The 13648-nt window shown below is 52.5% G+C and overlaps 1 protein-coding gene across 1 annotated transcript; it reads left to right on the forward strand.

Annotated features, from left to right (window-relative positions):
* Positions 1-882: 882 nt before the first annotated feature.
* On the forward strand, positions 883-7071 carry LOC121011105 (C-C chemokine receptor type 5). Its single transcript, XM_040445127.1, has 3 exons — positions 883-1161; positions 1321-1429; positions 5701-7071. Exon 3 carries the CDS (start codon positions 5712-5714, stop codon positions 6831-6833), a length of 1122 nt encoding a protein of 373 aa, XP_040301061.1. The 5' UTR covers positions 883-1161; positions 1321-1429; positions 5701-5711; the 3' UTR covers positions 6834-7071.
* The last annotated feature ends 6577 nt before the right edge of the window (positions 7072-13648 follow it).

The following is a 13648-nucleotide window of genomic DNA, read 5'->3' on the forward strand; positions in this document are numbered from 1 at the left end:
TTTTTTCCTATGTGCACACTTACAGGTTTTTTTGTCCCTTTTTTCCTGCCCTACTGTCTTATTTTGTATTTGGTTGATTTCTTTGTAGCGAAATATTTAAATTCCCTTTTATTTCCTTTCGTGTATGTTCTAAAGCTATTTTCTTTGTAGTTACCACAGAGATCACATATAATATCCCAAGGATATAACATTCTAGTTTAAATTTTTTTTTAACATTTGTTTATTATTGAGAGACAAAGACAGACAGAGCATGAGCAGGGGAGGGGCAAAGAGAGAGGGAGACACAGAATCCGAAGCAGGCTCCAGGCTCTGAGCTGTCAGCCCAGAGCCCGGCGCGGGGCTCGAACTCACGGACCGCGAGATCATGACCTGAGCTGAAGTCGGATGCTTAACCGACTGAGCCACCCAGGCGCCCCCATTCTGGTTTAAATTTATACCAGTTCGACATCAACAACACACAAAACCCCGCTCTTTTACGGCTCTGTCCTCACCCCCTTTGGTGGTTAGTGTCACAGAATTACATCTTTATACATGTGTGCCAAGGGGAGTGGGTGGGGCACGGATAGCTGCTACTGTGCCAAGAGCTAAAAATGACCAAAGTTAACTGCAATTGATCATCCAAGCCTTCCCCTGACCGTTGCAGGGCCTTCAGTAGACTCCAGAGTTCTGGAATGGTTAGGTCAGACAGATTCTGTCGGTACAATTGTTGCCTGGATAGGGAGAGAGATTTCTGGTGCTTTCCATGCTACTCTCTTCCCAGACTCTCAGTGGTGTTTTCTTTTATAAAAACTTCTTTCTGGAGAGTGGAACCTACAATACTTGAGGCCCTTCTTGCTAAGGACATCTCTAATACAAGAGACAATTTTGCATTCCCTTTTCATTAAAAATCTGTACCTGGATAAAATTTCCAATCGGATCCCAAATCCATTGTGGATGGTCACACGAAACTCTTCATATTGTCTCCACCATCACCCACGGCCCCCCTCTTGGCATTTATCCTCTGAAGAATGAAGTTCTGTTGTGCTCATTTCATGCAAATTATCACCGGCAGAAGAGAGGAGGAAGATTTCCAGATAGAGAGACCCACAAGATAACCCCAGAGTCGTTAGACACAGGAGCAGATGTACAGGGCGTGCTTGACTCATACTCAAGGTTGCATAAGTAAGATTTCAAAAGTAATATTACTCTGAAGTCCTCAACCTAGGGTATAGGGTTCCTGGCTGGGAAAGAAGAACTGTATCACTATTGTGTGTGGGTTTTTTTTTTTTCTTAAAATTTTTAACATTACTTGCCCGTGTATCTCCGCCTTCTTTTTTGCAGGAAACATTATTTCCTTCTTCTGCACACCAAGTTTCTACCTCCAGATCTCTTCGGTTCAGTTGCTGGGAAGCCTGACGCTCCAGGGCCACTTGGGAGAAGCCATCCACTGGTGAGTTGGGGGTGCTTTTATTTATTTATTTATTTATTTTCATTATTTTATGAGTCACAGGCTGAAAGCATCCCGACGCTGGAGATGTAGGGATGGGAGCACCCTGAGGGCTGCATAGCGCAGGCTCCTGGGGGATCGTCTTCATGGAGGAAAGGGTGGAGGGTGGTGTGTGCACCAGGATCATTGGAGAGGCTCTGATAGCAGTGAACAAGTTCAGAGCAGGCTGAGACCCCCCCGCCACGGGGCTCAGGTGAGAGGACAGCACGCTGAAGAAGACAGGAGAGTAAGGATGCTCAGGCTACTGCCCCTCACTCTGCCCTCCCCAGCCTCCAAGGGCTTGAAAGAACTGGAACTTTCTATCCCAAATACTACCCGCCCCCATATTCCATATATGTGATGGTCCAGGCCCTGAACCACAATGGGCCCCTTGCCTCAATTCAGGACAGCCACGGAGGCTGAAGTGAGGAACCTCTTTTTCTGAGAGGCGGCTTTTTACTGATTCAGGATGTGTCCTGCCACTTGAAAGCGGCACCTTGCTAAGGGTCTGCTGTGCTAGGAGCTAGGTGTGCTGGAGTGACTGGGGAGAAGCAGTGTGGGAAGAGGCGGCTGGTAGTTGAGAAGCCAGTGCAGGTAAACAAAGCGGAGAGGAGGCAAGGTGGAAGCGGTCAGAGCAACCGACTTCCTCGCGCTCCGTCCTCTCCCCCCACCAACCCCCGTTCTGAACCACCAGAGGGTCTGGGTTGTGCATTTCTGACTACAGACTTCCTGTGTGCTGCTGAAACCCAGCCTTTGAGAACCATGGGTCTAGTGCACACTTTCCTACCCAGATGAGGAGGCTAACCCTGTGGTTGGTTACAGAACAGCCCAGAGGGTGTGCTGCAGTTAAGGGGCTGTGTGCAAGGACCCCCCGTATCAGGTCTCCCGCTGCATTACCTGGGAGGCTAGTCCACAGTGGGGCATCGCGTTTCTCGGTAGCTTGCAGCCTGCTAGTTTTCTGTCATTCATTTACCGAAATGGTATTTCTTCAGCAGCCTCTGGGTGCCAGCTCAGGCTCAGGGGCACCAAGATCTCTCTTTGCAAGGCGAATCCCTAAGCCCTCATGGCATTTATTTTCTAGTAAAGTGTGTGTGTGTGTGCGCGCGCGCGTGCGCGCATGAGTGGGGCATGCTCGTGTGGGTGAGTATGTGGGCTTTAAAATTTTTTTTTCTTTTTCAACGTTTTTTTTTATTTATTTATGGGACAGAGAGAGACAGAGCATGAACGGGGGAGGGGCAGAGAGAGAGGGAGACACAGAATCGGAAACAGGCTCCAGGCTCCGAGCCATCAGCCCAGAGCCCGACGCGGGGCTCGAACTCACGAACCGTGAGATCGTGACCTGGCTGAAGTCGGACGCTTAACCGACTGCGCCACCCAGGCGCCCCTAGTGTGTGGACTTTAAATCCAAATGCCAAAGAATTTCTGTTCAAGGCATGCAAGGATACCTAGAAAATCATTACCGGTTCTGCGTCCGTCTCTGTGCTCCCAGCCTGGGAAGAGAAGCTCCTGGGGTCTTTTTGTAACTGAAGAGCCCCACGTTCAAAATCCAGCTCAGCTATCACTTGTCCTGTGAATCTGGGGAAGTCGTTTAACTCATCCGTGCCCGAATTTCGAATTTCTGCACCGTAAAGATGTGTGAACACGTGCTCACAAAATTATTGCAAAGAGTAAATTAAGTAACGCGGGCAAAGCACGTAGCACAGCACCTGGAGCTCGAGGAGCCCTCAGTTTAACGATCCCAGGTGTCATCCTTGTGGTGGATACGTTGCTTTTCTTCCCAAACTGGATTAGAGGTCTTATTTAGTTGCTGCAGATTTCCAACAACCTGGCTTAGTGAAATGCAAAACCTAGAAGTATCGATCACAAGAGGAACTGAAGAATAAGGGCGTGCACAAAGAGAAAAACCAATTCCCAGCCACTACCAGGAAAAAGAATCGGCTTTCTTGGGACTATTGATGGCAGACGTCAGACTCGGTATAAAGACTTTCACGCAGTCTCTCAACGGACATTTCTTGGTGCCTCCTGTAGCCAGAGGCTATCCTAAGAGCCGGGGACAGGAACGTGAGCTGGACCTCAGGGAGCACACGATGGAAGGTCGTGTGATAAGGGCCTGTCGAGAGGCAAGCACGGTTTCATGAGCCGCTCTCGTAAATCGATTGAGAGGGGAGGAGGGTTTGGCTTCACGGAGAAAGGGAATCGGAGCAGCTGGCGAATGGCCGGGAGCTCCCGAGTCTGGGCCAGGACGTTGCCTCCGAGGTCCCGCCACATACAGATCGCGGGGCTGCTGGCGGCTTTCAGCAGAGGAGCGCCCGACCTCCCAGCGCGGGGCCGGGCAAGACAGGTGGAAACGGAGCGCGGTCAGGAGCAAGCCGCGTGCAAGGCGAGACGACGGCAACGATGGGGCGAGCAGCGTCCGAGGCCAGGCGGTAGGGGCCGGCAGGGGGGCCAGACCCGGAGGTGTTTACGGGGTGAAGTTCACTAGACGCGACAGAGGTCGCACAGAGCCCGTCCCCGCTCCGGGCGCTGCGCTGGGTCCTCCTCTTCGCTCATCCCTGCGGCCACTCAGCAGAGTTAGCGTTTTATACATTAAGAGACTGCGAATCGAGGAAGTAGTTCGCCCCAAATACCACAACTCGTAAGTCGTCGGAGGCAGGATTTGAACCTGGGTCTGTTGGTTCCTGAGGCCTGCTCCCAGCCTTCTGAAGACGAGGGACCCGGGACAATGCCCACTCCCGCTTCCTGGACAGTCAAGGATAGTAGCCAAGATAAGGAGTCCACCAGCTGAAGGATGCTTCCGGGGGTGTTGGGTTCGGGGTGGGTTGAATGTGAGGTACCTGTATCATGCCCACTTTGCTCACTGCTGTATCTCCACTACCTAGAATGCAGCATGGCTCACAGTAGGTGCTCAATAAATGCTGGTCAAATGAGTGAGTTCCTATATGCAGGAGGCAGTAGGAAACTCAACTCTGAGAGGCAGGGGTTGAAAGTTGAGACCAGAAGCCAGCGCTTCGGGCAGCATTGGCATTCGGGGGGCCTAAAGCCCTGTGATTACACCACACAACTCAGCAAGAACTTTGGGGTGAGAATAAAGAGACAGCGGGTAACGAGGCGGCAGCCAAGGATCGTGCCCGGGGATTCTCGCAGTGTAGACGGGGGAAGGAGACACCAACGAAGAAAATGAGTAAGAAGGTGCGAGACAGGCACTAACCTCCCGGAAGCCAGGCGAGTTTGTGTTTTTTCCCAAAGGTTTAGCAATTTTGAGAGAGGGAGGGAGAGGCAGGGAGAGAGAGAGAGAGAGAGAGAGAGAGAGAGAGAGAGAATCCCAAGCAGGCTCTGTGCCATCAGCACAGAGCCCGAGGCGGGGCTCGACCTCACAAACCGAGATCACGACCTGAGCTGAAATCAACAGTAAGATGCTCAACCGGCTGAGCCCCCCAGGAGCCCCCAAAATGAGTTTTAAATGGAAGAACCTAACAGACGGGTCCGATGCTCAACGAGGATAAGGCTGAAGGAGAGCCAGGCATTGAGCAGTGGGATTGTCGCTGCAATCTTGCAGGAGAAGCTTTGGCAGGGTGACGGAGGCAGAGGGTGGACAGGGGTGTCGGCGAACACGCTCTCGGTTTTCCAGCCACATAGCATGGAACGCACCGTAGCTTACAAACAAGGCTTTATTTATTTATTTTTTTCAGAGGATGGGCTGTTCAAGGCCAGGGCTTACGACTTGGTGATGCTGGGACTCTGCCTCGTTTTGCTCCGTCCTCTGAGTCTTTTGTTCAGGGTCCCAAGCACCAGGCCCTCACAAGACAAGCCGCAGAGGCAGAAGGGGCCGGGGGGCCAGGCCTTCTCCTGCTTCTCTCCCGTCAGAGGAGAGCATTACCAGGGACCCCCTGGCAGGGTCCCCTTCCACAATGCCATCCAGGAGGGGGTCACGGGCCTGCGCAGCCCGGCAGAGGAGGTAGGAAAAAAAAGCAAGTATGCAGCGAGGGGAAACTTTGTAATAAGAGTCGGGCTTTGTGGGAAGGCCCGGGGTGTTGAGAAACAGCCGGAGGGTCGACAAGCGGTATCTGCTGGAAGGAGTAAAGGGAAGTGATCGACGGGCGCGTGCGAGCTTTCAAGGTGACGGCCGCGAAAGGAAGACGAACGCTGGGCCGGGGCTGGAGGGGAGCGGGGACATTTTTAATATCGGGGACGGCGGCCGATACGCGGTGTGTGATCATTTCGTCCTCTGATTACAGGGCGGAGGAAGATGGGCGACAACGACACGCTCGCCCTGTTCAGCTACCCCATGCTGTCCACACCCCAGTCTCTGTTCACAACCGGCAACCAGGGGGGCAACGAGGAACCCACCACCAATTACGACTACGATTACAGCGCACCGTGCCAGAAAACCGACGTGAGGCAGAACGCGGTCCGGCTCCTGCCTCCGCTCTACTCACTCGTGTTCCTTTCCGGCTTCGTGGGCAACCTGCTGGTCGTCCTCATCCTCATCAACTGCAAAAAGCTGAGGGGCATGACTGACGTCTACCTGCTCAACCTGGCCATCTCCGACCTGCTCTTCCTGTTCACCCTCCCCTTCTGGGCCCACTATGCCGCCAACGGGTGGGTCTTCGGGGACGTGATGTGTAAGACGGTCACCGGACTCTATCACGTCGGGTACTTTGGCGGAAACTTCTTCATCATCCTCCTGACCGTCGATAGGTACCTGGCTATCGTCCACGCTGTGTTCGCTTTAAAGGCCAGGACGGTCACCTTTGGGGCGGTGACAAGCGCGGTCACCTGGGCGGTGGCCGTGGTCGCCTCTCTGCCGGGGTGCGTCTTTAACAAGTTGCAGTGGGAGGACTCTTTTTACTCCTGCCGCCCCTCTTTCCCACCAGGATGGAAGACTCTCCACGCGGTCACGAGGAGCGTCTTGGGCCTGGTCCTGCCCCTGCTCGTCATGATCGTCTGCTACTCGGCCATCCTCAGGACCCTGTTCCGGTGTCGGCAAGAGAAGAAGAAGCACAGGGCCGTGAAGCTCATTTTCGTGATCGTGATCGCTTACTTTCTCTTCTGGGCCCCCAACAACATCGTCCTCCTGCTGAGCACCTTCCCGGAGTCCTTTGGCCTCAATAACTGCAGTAGCTCCAACAGACTGGACCAAGCCATGCAGGTGACGGAGACCCTGGGAATGACGCACTGTTGCATCAACCCCATCATCTACGCCTTCGTCGGGGAGAAGTTCAGAGGCTACCTCTTGGTGTTCTTCCAAAAGCACATCGCCAGGCGCTTCTGCAAACGTTGTCCTGTCTTCCAGGGAAAGGTCCCCGACAGAGCGAGCTCGGTTTACACCCGATCCACCGGAGAGCAGGAAATCTCTGTCGGCTTGTGACCTGGGCCAGGTGTTTGTACACAGCCTAGGGGCGGGAGTGACCCTTTTAAAAAGGAAGTTACTGTCATAGAGGGCCTAAGAGTCATCCGTGTACCTGGCATCTATCCCACCATTTAAGCCCGTCACGTCTGGAAAGCCGAATCAGTATATGTTGATGACATAGCAAACCTCCTCACCTCCCCTCCGCACACAACAACTTATTGGCAAACTCTTCCTTTGCTGCAAAAATTTCATTATAGAAAAAAAAAAATCCCCAGAGAACTGCTAATTCTTGAGTTCGGTGACCCGAACAGGAATAACAAAACCAATCAAGATGCATATTGTACGGTTTCTGATCTGCTCGAGGCAACAGGTGCAGGTTGTTAAGTGCGCTGAAAGCAGGTGCTTGTGGGTGATCTGTTAAGAAACGAGCTCTTCCAAGAGCGATCTCCCCTCCAGGGTGTGGTTGGTAAGTTCCACAGGCGATCAGGACCGGGTGAGAGCTGCGAAGGCTTCTTCAGGGAGAAGGGGAGAGGGGAGGAAGGTTAGCTCCAGGCCTGCAGGCCCCGCACATGTGCGGGGCGGCTCTGCGGTGGGGGGTCGGCACTGGCTGGGGAGAGGCAAGGCGAGCCCGGACCATAGGGAGCGTGCACAGCACCGCTTGTCAAAGCCAGAGCAGAGCGGGGGGGTGGGGGGGTGGGGGGGGTGGGATCCCCGGCCACTGTCGCCGGAAGCTCGTTGCGCGGCCGAACGATGGCCTAGAAAGGTGAGCCTTTAGGTAGGGTGAGGCGAGGAGGCTTTCCATGTAGGTCCGGGCACCAGGGATGGGGACACCCTTGCAGCATGCAGGGTGAGAGTCCACAGAACTTGGGGTGGATTGGGGTTGGAGGTGAGGGGCCGTGGGGAGGCAGAGAGAACCTCTAGGCTTCACGCACGAGGACTGGAGATGCCCTTAAGGAAACCTCAGGCATGGAAAGGGGCCAAGGCTTGCATCGAAACCAGGAGGGGCTGGTGGAGGAGGAAGCCTCTGGTTTTGCCAGCTTGAACACAGCCTTCCGTAGACAGAACCTGGGCTCTCTAGCGGTGGCCGCTCCTGCCTTTGGAGTTGTCCTTCCCAACCCAGCTCCAACCAGGGGGCATCTCCAGGGGGCTTGGAAGCACTAGCTCTAGGAAATGCGGGGAGTCTGAGGCCTGGGAACACGTTTACGTCAGCTATGACATCCAGGGGCCGACTGTGTAGTTAATGAACATCCAGGGCTTTTATAAGCACTAAGCAAAGACGCCCCAGAGCGGGGAGGGAAGCCGGGATGACTAAGTTTCTGCCCGCCCAGGACACACCACTGCCTCCCTAAGCGTTGTCTTCCGGAGTTAACTCGCAGTGGGCAGAGGGGAGAAGGGACAGATTCATTTGGAAACAGGCCGCCTCCAGCTGACTCAGCTCCGAGAAGCACCATTTTACAGAACTCGGTGTTTCAGGCTGAGTGTGGTGGCTTTAGACTCTCCTTCCAGACGCCTTCTCCCGACACACCCCCGAACACTAAGGGATCTATTCCTTTCAAAGACAGGGTCATGATTTCGTGTTTGGCAGTTGCTCCTTGTACTTTTTTGTACCTGCCCGAGATGGTTTGGAATCCAGGAGGAGCTAAGACCATTTGGGAGAGATTAGGTGAGGCAACATCAAAGCAGTGAGACTCCCTCACAAGATGAAGGTATCAGAATAATAAGAGGTGCTACTGATGTTTCTCAGCTCTAAAATATGACCTTGAGAGCGCGGGTGTCGACGGGGAGCAACCGGAAGTGCTCTTGAGGTCCTTTCAAGGGCACAAGTATCCTATGACCTAGCCTCTGGGTCAACTCAAAGGCACTCTGATATCTTTGTGTGTCGAATACATATCATGTATGATGTGATCCGGCTCATGTATATAGAAAGTTACAAGTCGCTTGGAAGAAAACCCTTGCCTAATAAAAAATCACGCTGTAAAATAACTGACTGTATTCCTATTCTTTCCGTCAAGCGCACATGTAGAGAATAGCGTTCAAAACTGCGAAAGCTGGGCGCCTGGGTGGCTCCGTCGGTTAAGTGTCCAACTTCGGCTCAGGTCACGATCTCGTGGTCCATGAGTTCGAGCCCTGAGTCAGGCTCTGGGCTGACGGCTCAGAGCCTGGAGCCTGTTTCCGATTCTGTGTCTCCCTCTTTCTCTGACCCTCCCCCGTTCATGCTCTGTCTCTCTCTGTCTCAAAAATAAATAAATGTTAAAAAAAAATTTAAAAAAAAAAAAAAGAAAAGAAAATGAGGAAGGCCTAGTGGCTCCTGGGTGGCTCAGTCGGTTAAGCATCTGACCCTTGATTTTGGCTCAGGTCATGATCTCATGGTTTGTGGCTTCAAGCCCTGAGTCGGGTCCTGTGCTGATGGTGCAGAGCCTGCTGGGGATTCTCTCTCTCTCTCTCTCTCTCTCTCTCCTCTGTCTCTGCCCCTCCCCTGCTCACATGTGCACATGTGCATGCTCTCTCTCTCTCTCTTAAAATAACTAAACTCAAAAAAAAAAAATTACAACAAGAAAATGAAGAAGACATACGATGTCACAGTCTGGTCCTTGCTCTGTAATCCCAAACTGCAGACACATGACACGCGAGGACCTGGCTGCTATAAAGGTTGCTTTTCTTTCATTTCAAATCCCTTCTAAACACTTGCCTGCAATTGCAGTGATGACCATGGATTTGTCCTTGACGTTTGGCTTTCTGTGCACGTGTCTCTTATCCCCAGAGAGAACAGGTGCTCCGGGAAGAGGCGACTGGTCCAGGTGGCATTTACAGCCTGGGGCAGGCTGGTCTTGAGACCAGGTAGGTCACGGTCCTACTTGGACATCTGGGCAATGAGCAGAAGGCAAGGGCAGCTGGAGCCGATTTTAGGACAGCTTTTCCCTAACAACCGGAAAGACCGCCTTCCACCTCCCTCAACAGGAGGCGTGACCCAAGGAAGGGAGGGAGGGGACTGAGTCGGAGTAGAGGAAGGGTCCGGGGCACAGTTCCATCCACCCCACGCCCCTCACTTTGTGGGCCCTCCTGGGCCCACCCCTCCTCTGCCCCAGTCCTTAGATTGACAAACAGGCTTGAACTCATCGTGACTTTCAGGTTCTGACTCCACTCATCACATCCTGGGTGAAGACACCTGCTCCCCGGCCCAGGGGCGTCTGTCATGGAGGGAGTTACGTATGGGCCATGGATAAAGTCCAAGTAAAGTGAACGCCCTGAGCGGGGAGGGAAAATGTGCAAATTCAGACGTTAGGATTCCATTCACACGTGTATCCCAAGGTTCCAAATACCTCCAGCTAAAAGGCTACCAGTCTTGCCACTGTTGTGATTAAATCAGGTCACTGCTTTCCTATCCAAGGGAAGGACAGACTCCTCAACAGGAACATCGGAGTTTCATTGTTGACTTTCTGATGAAGGCACAGGAGATGTGGAGATGTGAGCAAGGGGCGTGGCCGTGAACGACCGGACTGCTCTCCTTCATAGCTTGTTCGCACCCCCCTGCTTAACCTGAGGGCGTGGAGAACTCCCACACCCTGAGATGCTGCCGCTCCTGGGAGGAAACAGAGTTCTTTTGCTTTTAAGTAAAACTCACTATGAAAGTCTTGCTTGGTATTTTCCTGAAACACAGCCAAACTTGAATATTTCTGTAGATAGATGTTGCGACGGTGCCGTATTTTCTTTTCTTTTCTTTTTCTTTTTAGATAGAGAGACAGCGAGAGTGAGCACATATGGGGAGGGGCAGAGGGAGAGAGGATCTTAAGCAGGCTCTATGCCCAGTGCAGAGCTCAACGCTGGGGCTTGACCCCACGACCCCGGGATCATGACTTGAGCCGAAATCATGAGTCGGACGCTCAACTGACTTGAGCCAGCCGGGCGCGCCGTGCCTTAGGTTTTTTTCTACAAGCGTTTTTTCCAAGGCTTACTTATTTTTGGCTTCATATTGTCACTACTTTAATTTGATCATAAGTTCTGTGTCATTGTGGTTCCGTCATGTTTCAGGAACTTGGTTGAGTTTCTTTTTCTTACGATGGTAACTCGTGTTTTAAACGCTTGAAAGTCTTTTCAAAGGAGCCAACGGAAAGGCCTTCCGGGCCATTGAGAATCTTGGGCTATACTGCCTCCCTGTGGTCACCTTGGTATCCAACAAGGGCGTCCCGCAGCCAGCCTCGACTCGGGTGGTTATACATTCGGCTGTTTCATGTTGGGCTCTGCTGCTACCATTCCTGCTGTGGACAAGAGGTGGTTCCACAGCAGCTCAGGGTAGATAATGCCCAACTCACTGGCCAGGAAAAGGAGCGCCAGTGGAGGACACACGTCGATGCCTGCGGTGAACTGAAGGTCCCAGCTCTCTCAGGCCAAACTCTGCAGATCCCTGAACCCACAGCCTTGCAACAAAGTCACAAAGTGTTTTGTGACAAAGCACTTTTCGCCATCCAATGCCACGAGCCCGTCTCGCGTGACTCCCATGTGTATCCAGCAATGGCTGTGGGTACCTAGTATTCGAAGCGATCCAATACGGTTGCCACGTGGGTGGATTTCTTCTTTATTCACACTTCCATTTCTCTATCACTGTGTTCCCCTCACTTCGATTCCTCTTAATGGCATCGCACCATCTGAAAACAGGAAGGTTGCTGAGGACCAGTCAGCCTGACCCCTCACTTTATGGAAGAAGAGCGGAGCCCGCCCCCAGTGCCAGACGCACTGGCACAATAGGCATGTGGCATAACAGGCCTGGCCTCAGTTTTCACAGGCTCCCCCCATTGCACCTGCCAGCCAGCGATGCGCCATTGAGGAGAGCAGGTGGGAGCCGTTCTAACTCCCCTGACAGCCGGCACCCACGTCGATGAGGGACAGCGGGATCCGGAGTTCGTGGGGACCATGCTTACGGCCGCTGGCTTAATCTTAGCTGCTCCTTGGAGTTACCTGGGGGAGTTGGGCAAATAGTGACACCCAGCCCCACCCGCAGCACTCCGATTTGATGGGTCTGCAGAAGCTCGGAGTTCTAGGAAGCTCTAAGCGCAGCCAACTTTGGAAACCACTGCTTACAGCCCATCAAGCCGAGCCTGCTGGATGCGGGCTGCTGTCTGAGGAAGAATCCTGCCGGCCTGGAAGTGGGTGGCACACAGGCCAGGAAGGGTCCGGATTCGACTCCTCGATCGTCCCAGCGGAACATTAACTCCGTCTTCCCCCAAGCTGGTCTTTAAAGCATATGCATCTAGCTTTAGTTGGCAACGTAAAAGATCTCTCTTTGAGGCACCAAGCATCATGCTTTCATTTCTGCTTTCGGATTATGTTTTAACCCATCCATTCCAAGTGAACAGTAAATAAAGATGGGGTGTCTGTTGCCCACGCGGAGCTTGGTGGCTTCAAATTCAAGACAGAAGAAGTCTCTCGGGTAGAAAAGGTCTGTTTGCGATGTGTTACAAATGAATATTGGTATTGCTTATGTTGGCAAAAGAGTTCTCCCCCCCACCCCTCCCCACCCCATTTCCTTGTCCCTCCGCGAGCCATCCCTTCAACTGCGTCCAGCAAAGCATTACCCCTGAAGACCTGGAAAACTCTGGAAGTCTGTGTGAGCCCTGGGTAAGGCGATGATAACCCTGCAGAGGAAGCAACAAGTCAGCCTCAAAACAGCAACGGCCCGTATTCACCCTAGAATTCCTGTGCTTTGGTTTATTTCCACTAGCTAATATTCTTCAAAAACCCCTTTTAAGAAAATTATGATTTTTTTGAAAATATTTATTTCTATTTGGAAGAGCATCAGCGGGGGAGGGGCAGAGAGAGGGGGCCAGAGGATCCAAAACGGGCTCCGCGCTGACAGTCTGACAGCAGTGAGACTTGCGTGGGGGCTCGAACTCACACACCACGAGATCATGACTTGAGCCGAACTCAGACACTCAACCGACTGAGCCACCCAGCTGCCCCAGACAATTATGATTTTTTTCCCAACAGATCATCAAATCCGGACTCTCTGTTGCTTGATTATCTCACTCCTTCCAAAGGGTGGAAAGTGGAGCCTGGTGGACAAAAGAGTGGGGAGTTCAAAGTCAGACTGATTTGAGGTCCAGCCTTGAGGCTGTAGGAGCTTGGGGAGCTGACTCAGAGTCCCTCTGTGGACCTCAGGGTCCTTTCCTGTCATTCTGGATACTATTCACGTCTATTAACATCTGAAAGTTATGTCGGTATATAGCATCTAGACCAGCCCTGACCAGAAGGACGCTCTGTAATGACGGAGATGACTCCAGACTGGTGCAAAACGTGCCTAATGTGACTACGGGACTGGATTTGTCATTTCATTTCATTTTAAAACATTCAATGCATCTATGAACGGACAAGGCTAAGTCTGGCATACAGTAAGTATCCAAGAAGCATCAGTATAACTTGGACTCTGGGATCAGGGATTCCTAGGCAAGTTGTAATGCTTCCAGCCTCCGTTTCCTCATCTGTGATATGGGGCCGATAGCAACACCTACCACCTCATACGTTCGTGCGGAGGATTTAATGAGAAATCGCACATTGGTTTAAGGCAGTGCCTGGCACGCGGAAGTTCTTGGAACCGTTAGCTACTTTCCTAATAGTGGCTATTTCTTCTTTAAATTGGAATTGCCCCCCCCTAAAGAAGGCTCCTCAGCATGGTGGGCAACCCAGCTCACTTTCTGCAGTGGAATGGAACCCCCGCGGACCCGAGGGGGCTCTGGGGCGTGAACTCAAACACCGTGGATTTACAGCAATGGACGGAAAGGGTCTCCCAACTTGGTGGCGTCGTGTTCAATACGTCCGAACTTGTGTAGTACGCTTGGAAA

Source organism: Herpailurus yagouaroundi, unplaced genomic scaffold (genome assembly GCF_014898765.1).
Source record: "Herpailurus yagouaroundi ecotype Mexico unplaced genomic scaffold, PumYag 193, whole genome shotgun sequence".
In the NCBI taxonomy this organism is placed as follows: domain Eukaryota; kingdom Metazoa; phylum Chordata; class Mammalia; order Carnivora; family Felidae; genus Herpailurus; species Herpailurus yagouaroundi.

Bases quoted from the DNA above. Each gene is read 5' to 3' on its own strand.
- LOC121011105 (XM_040445127.1), top strand. From the start codon at position 5,712: ATGGGCGACAACGACACGCTCGCCCTGTTCAGCTACCCCATGCTGTCC.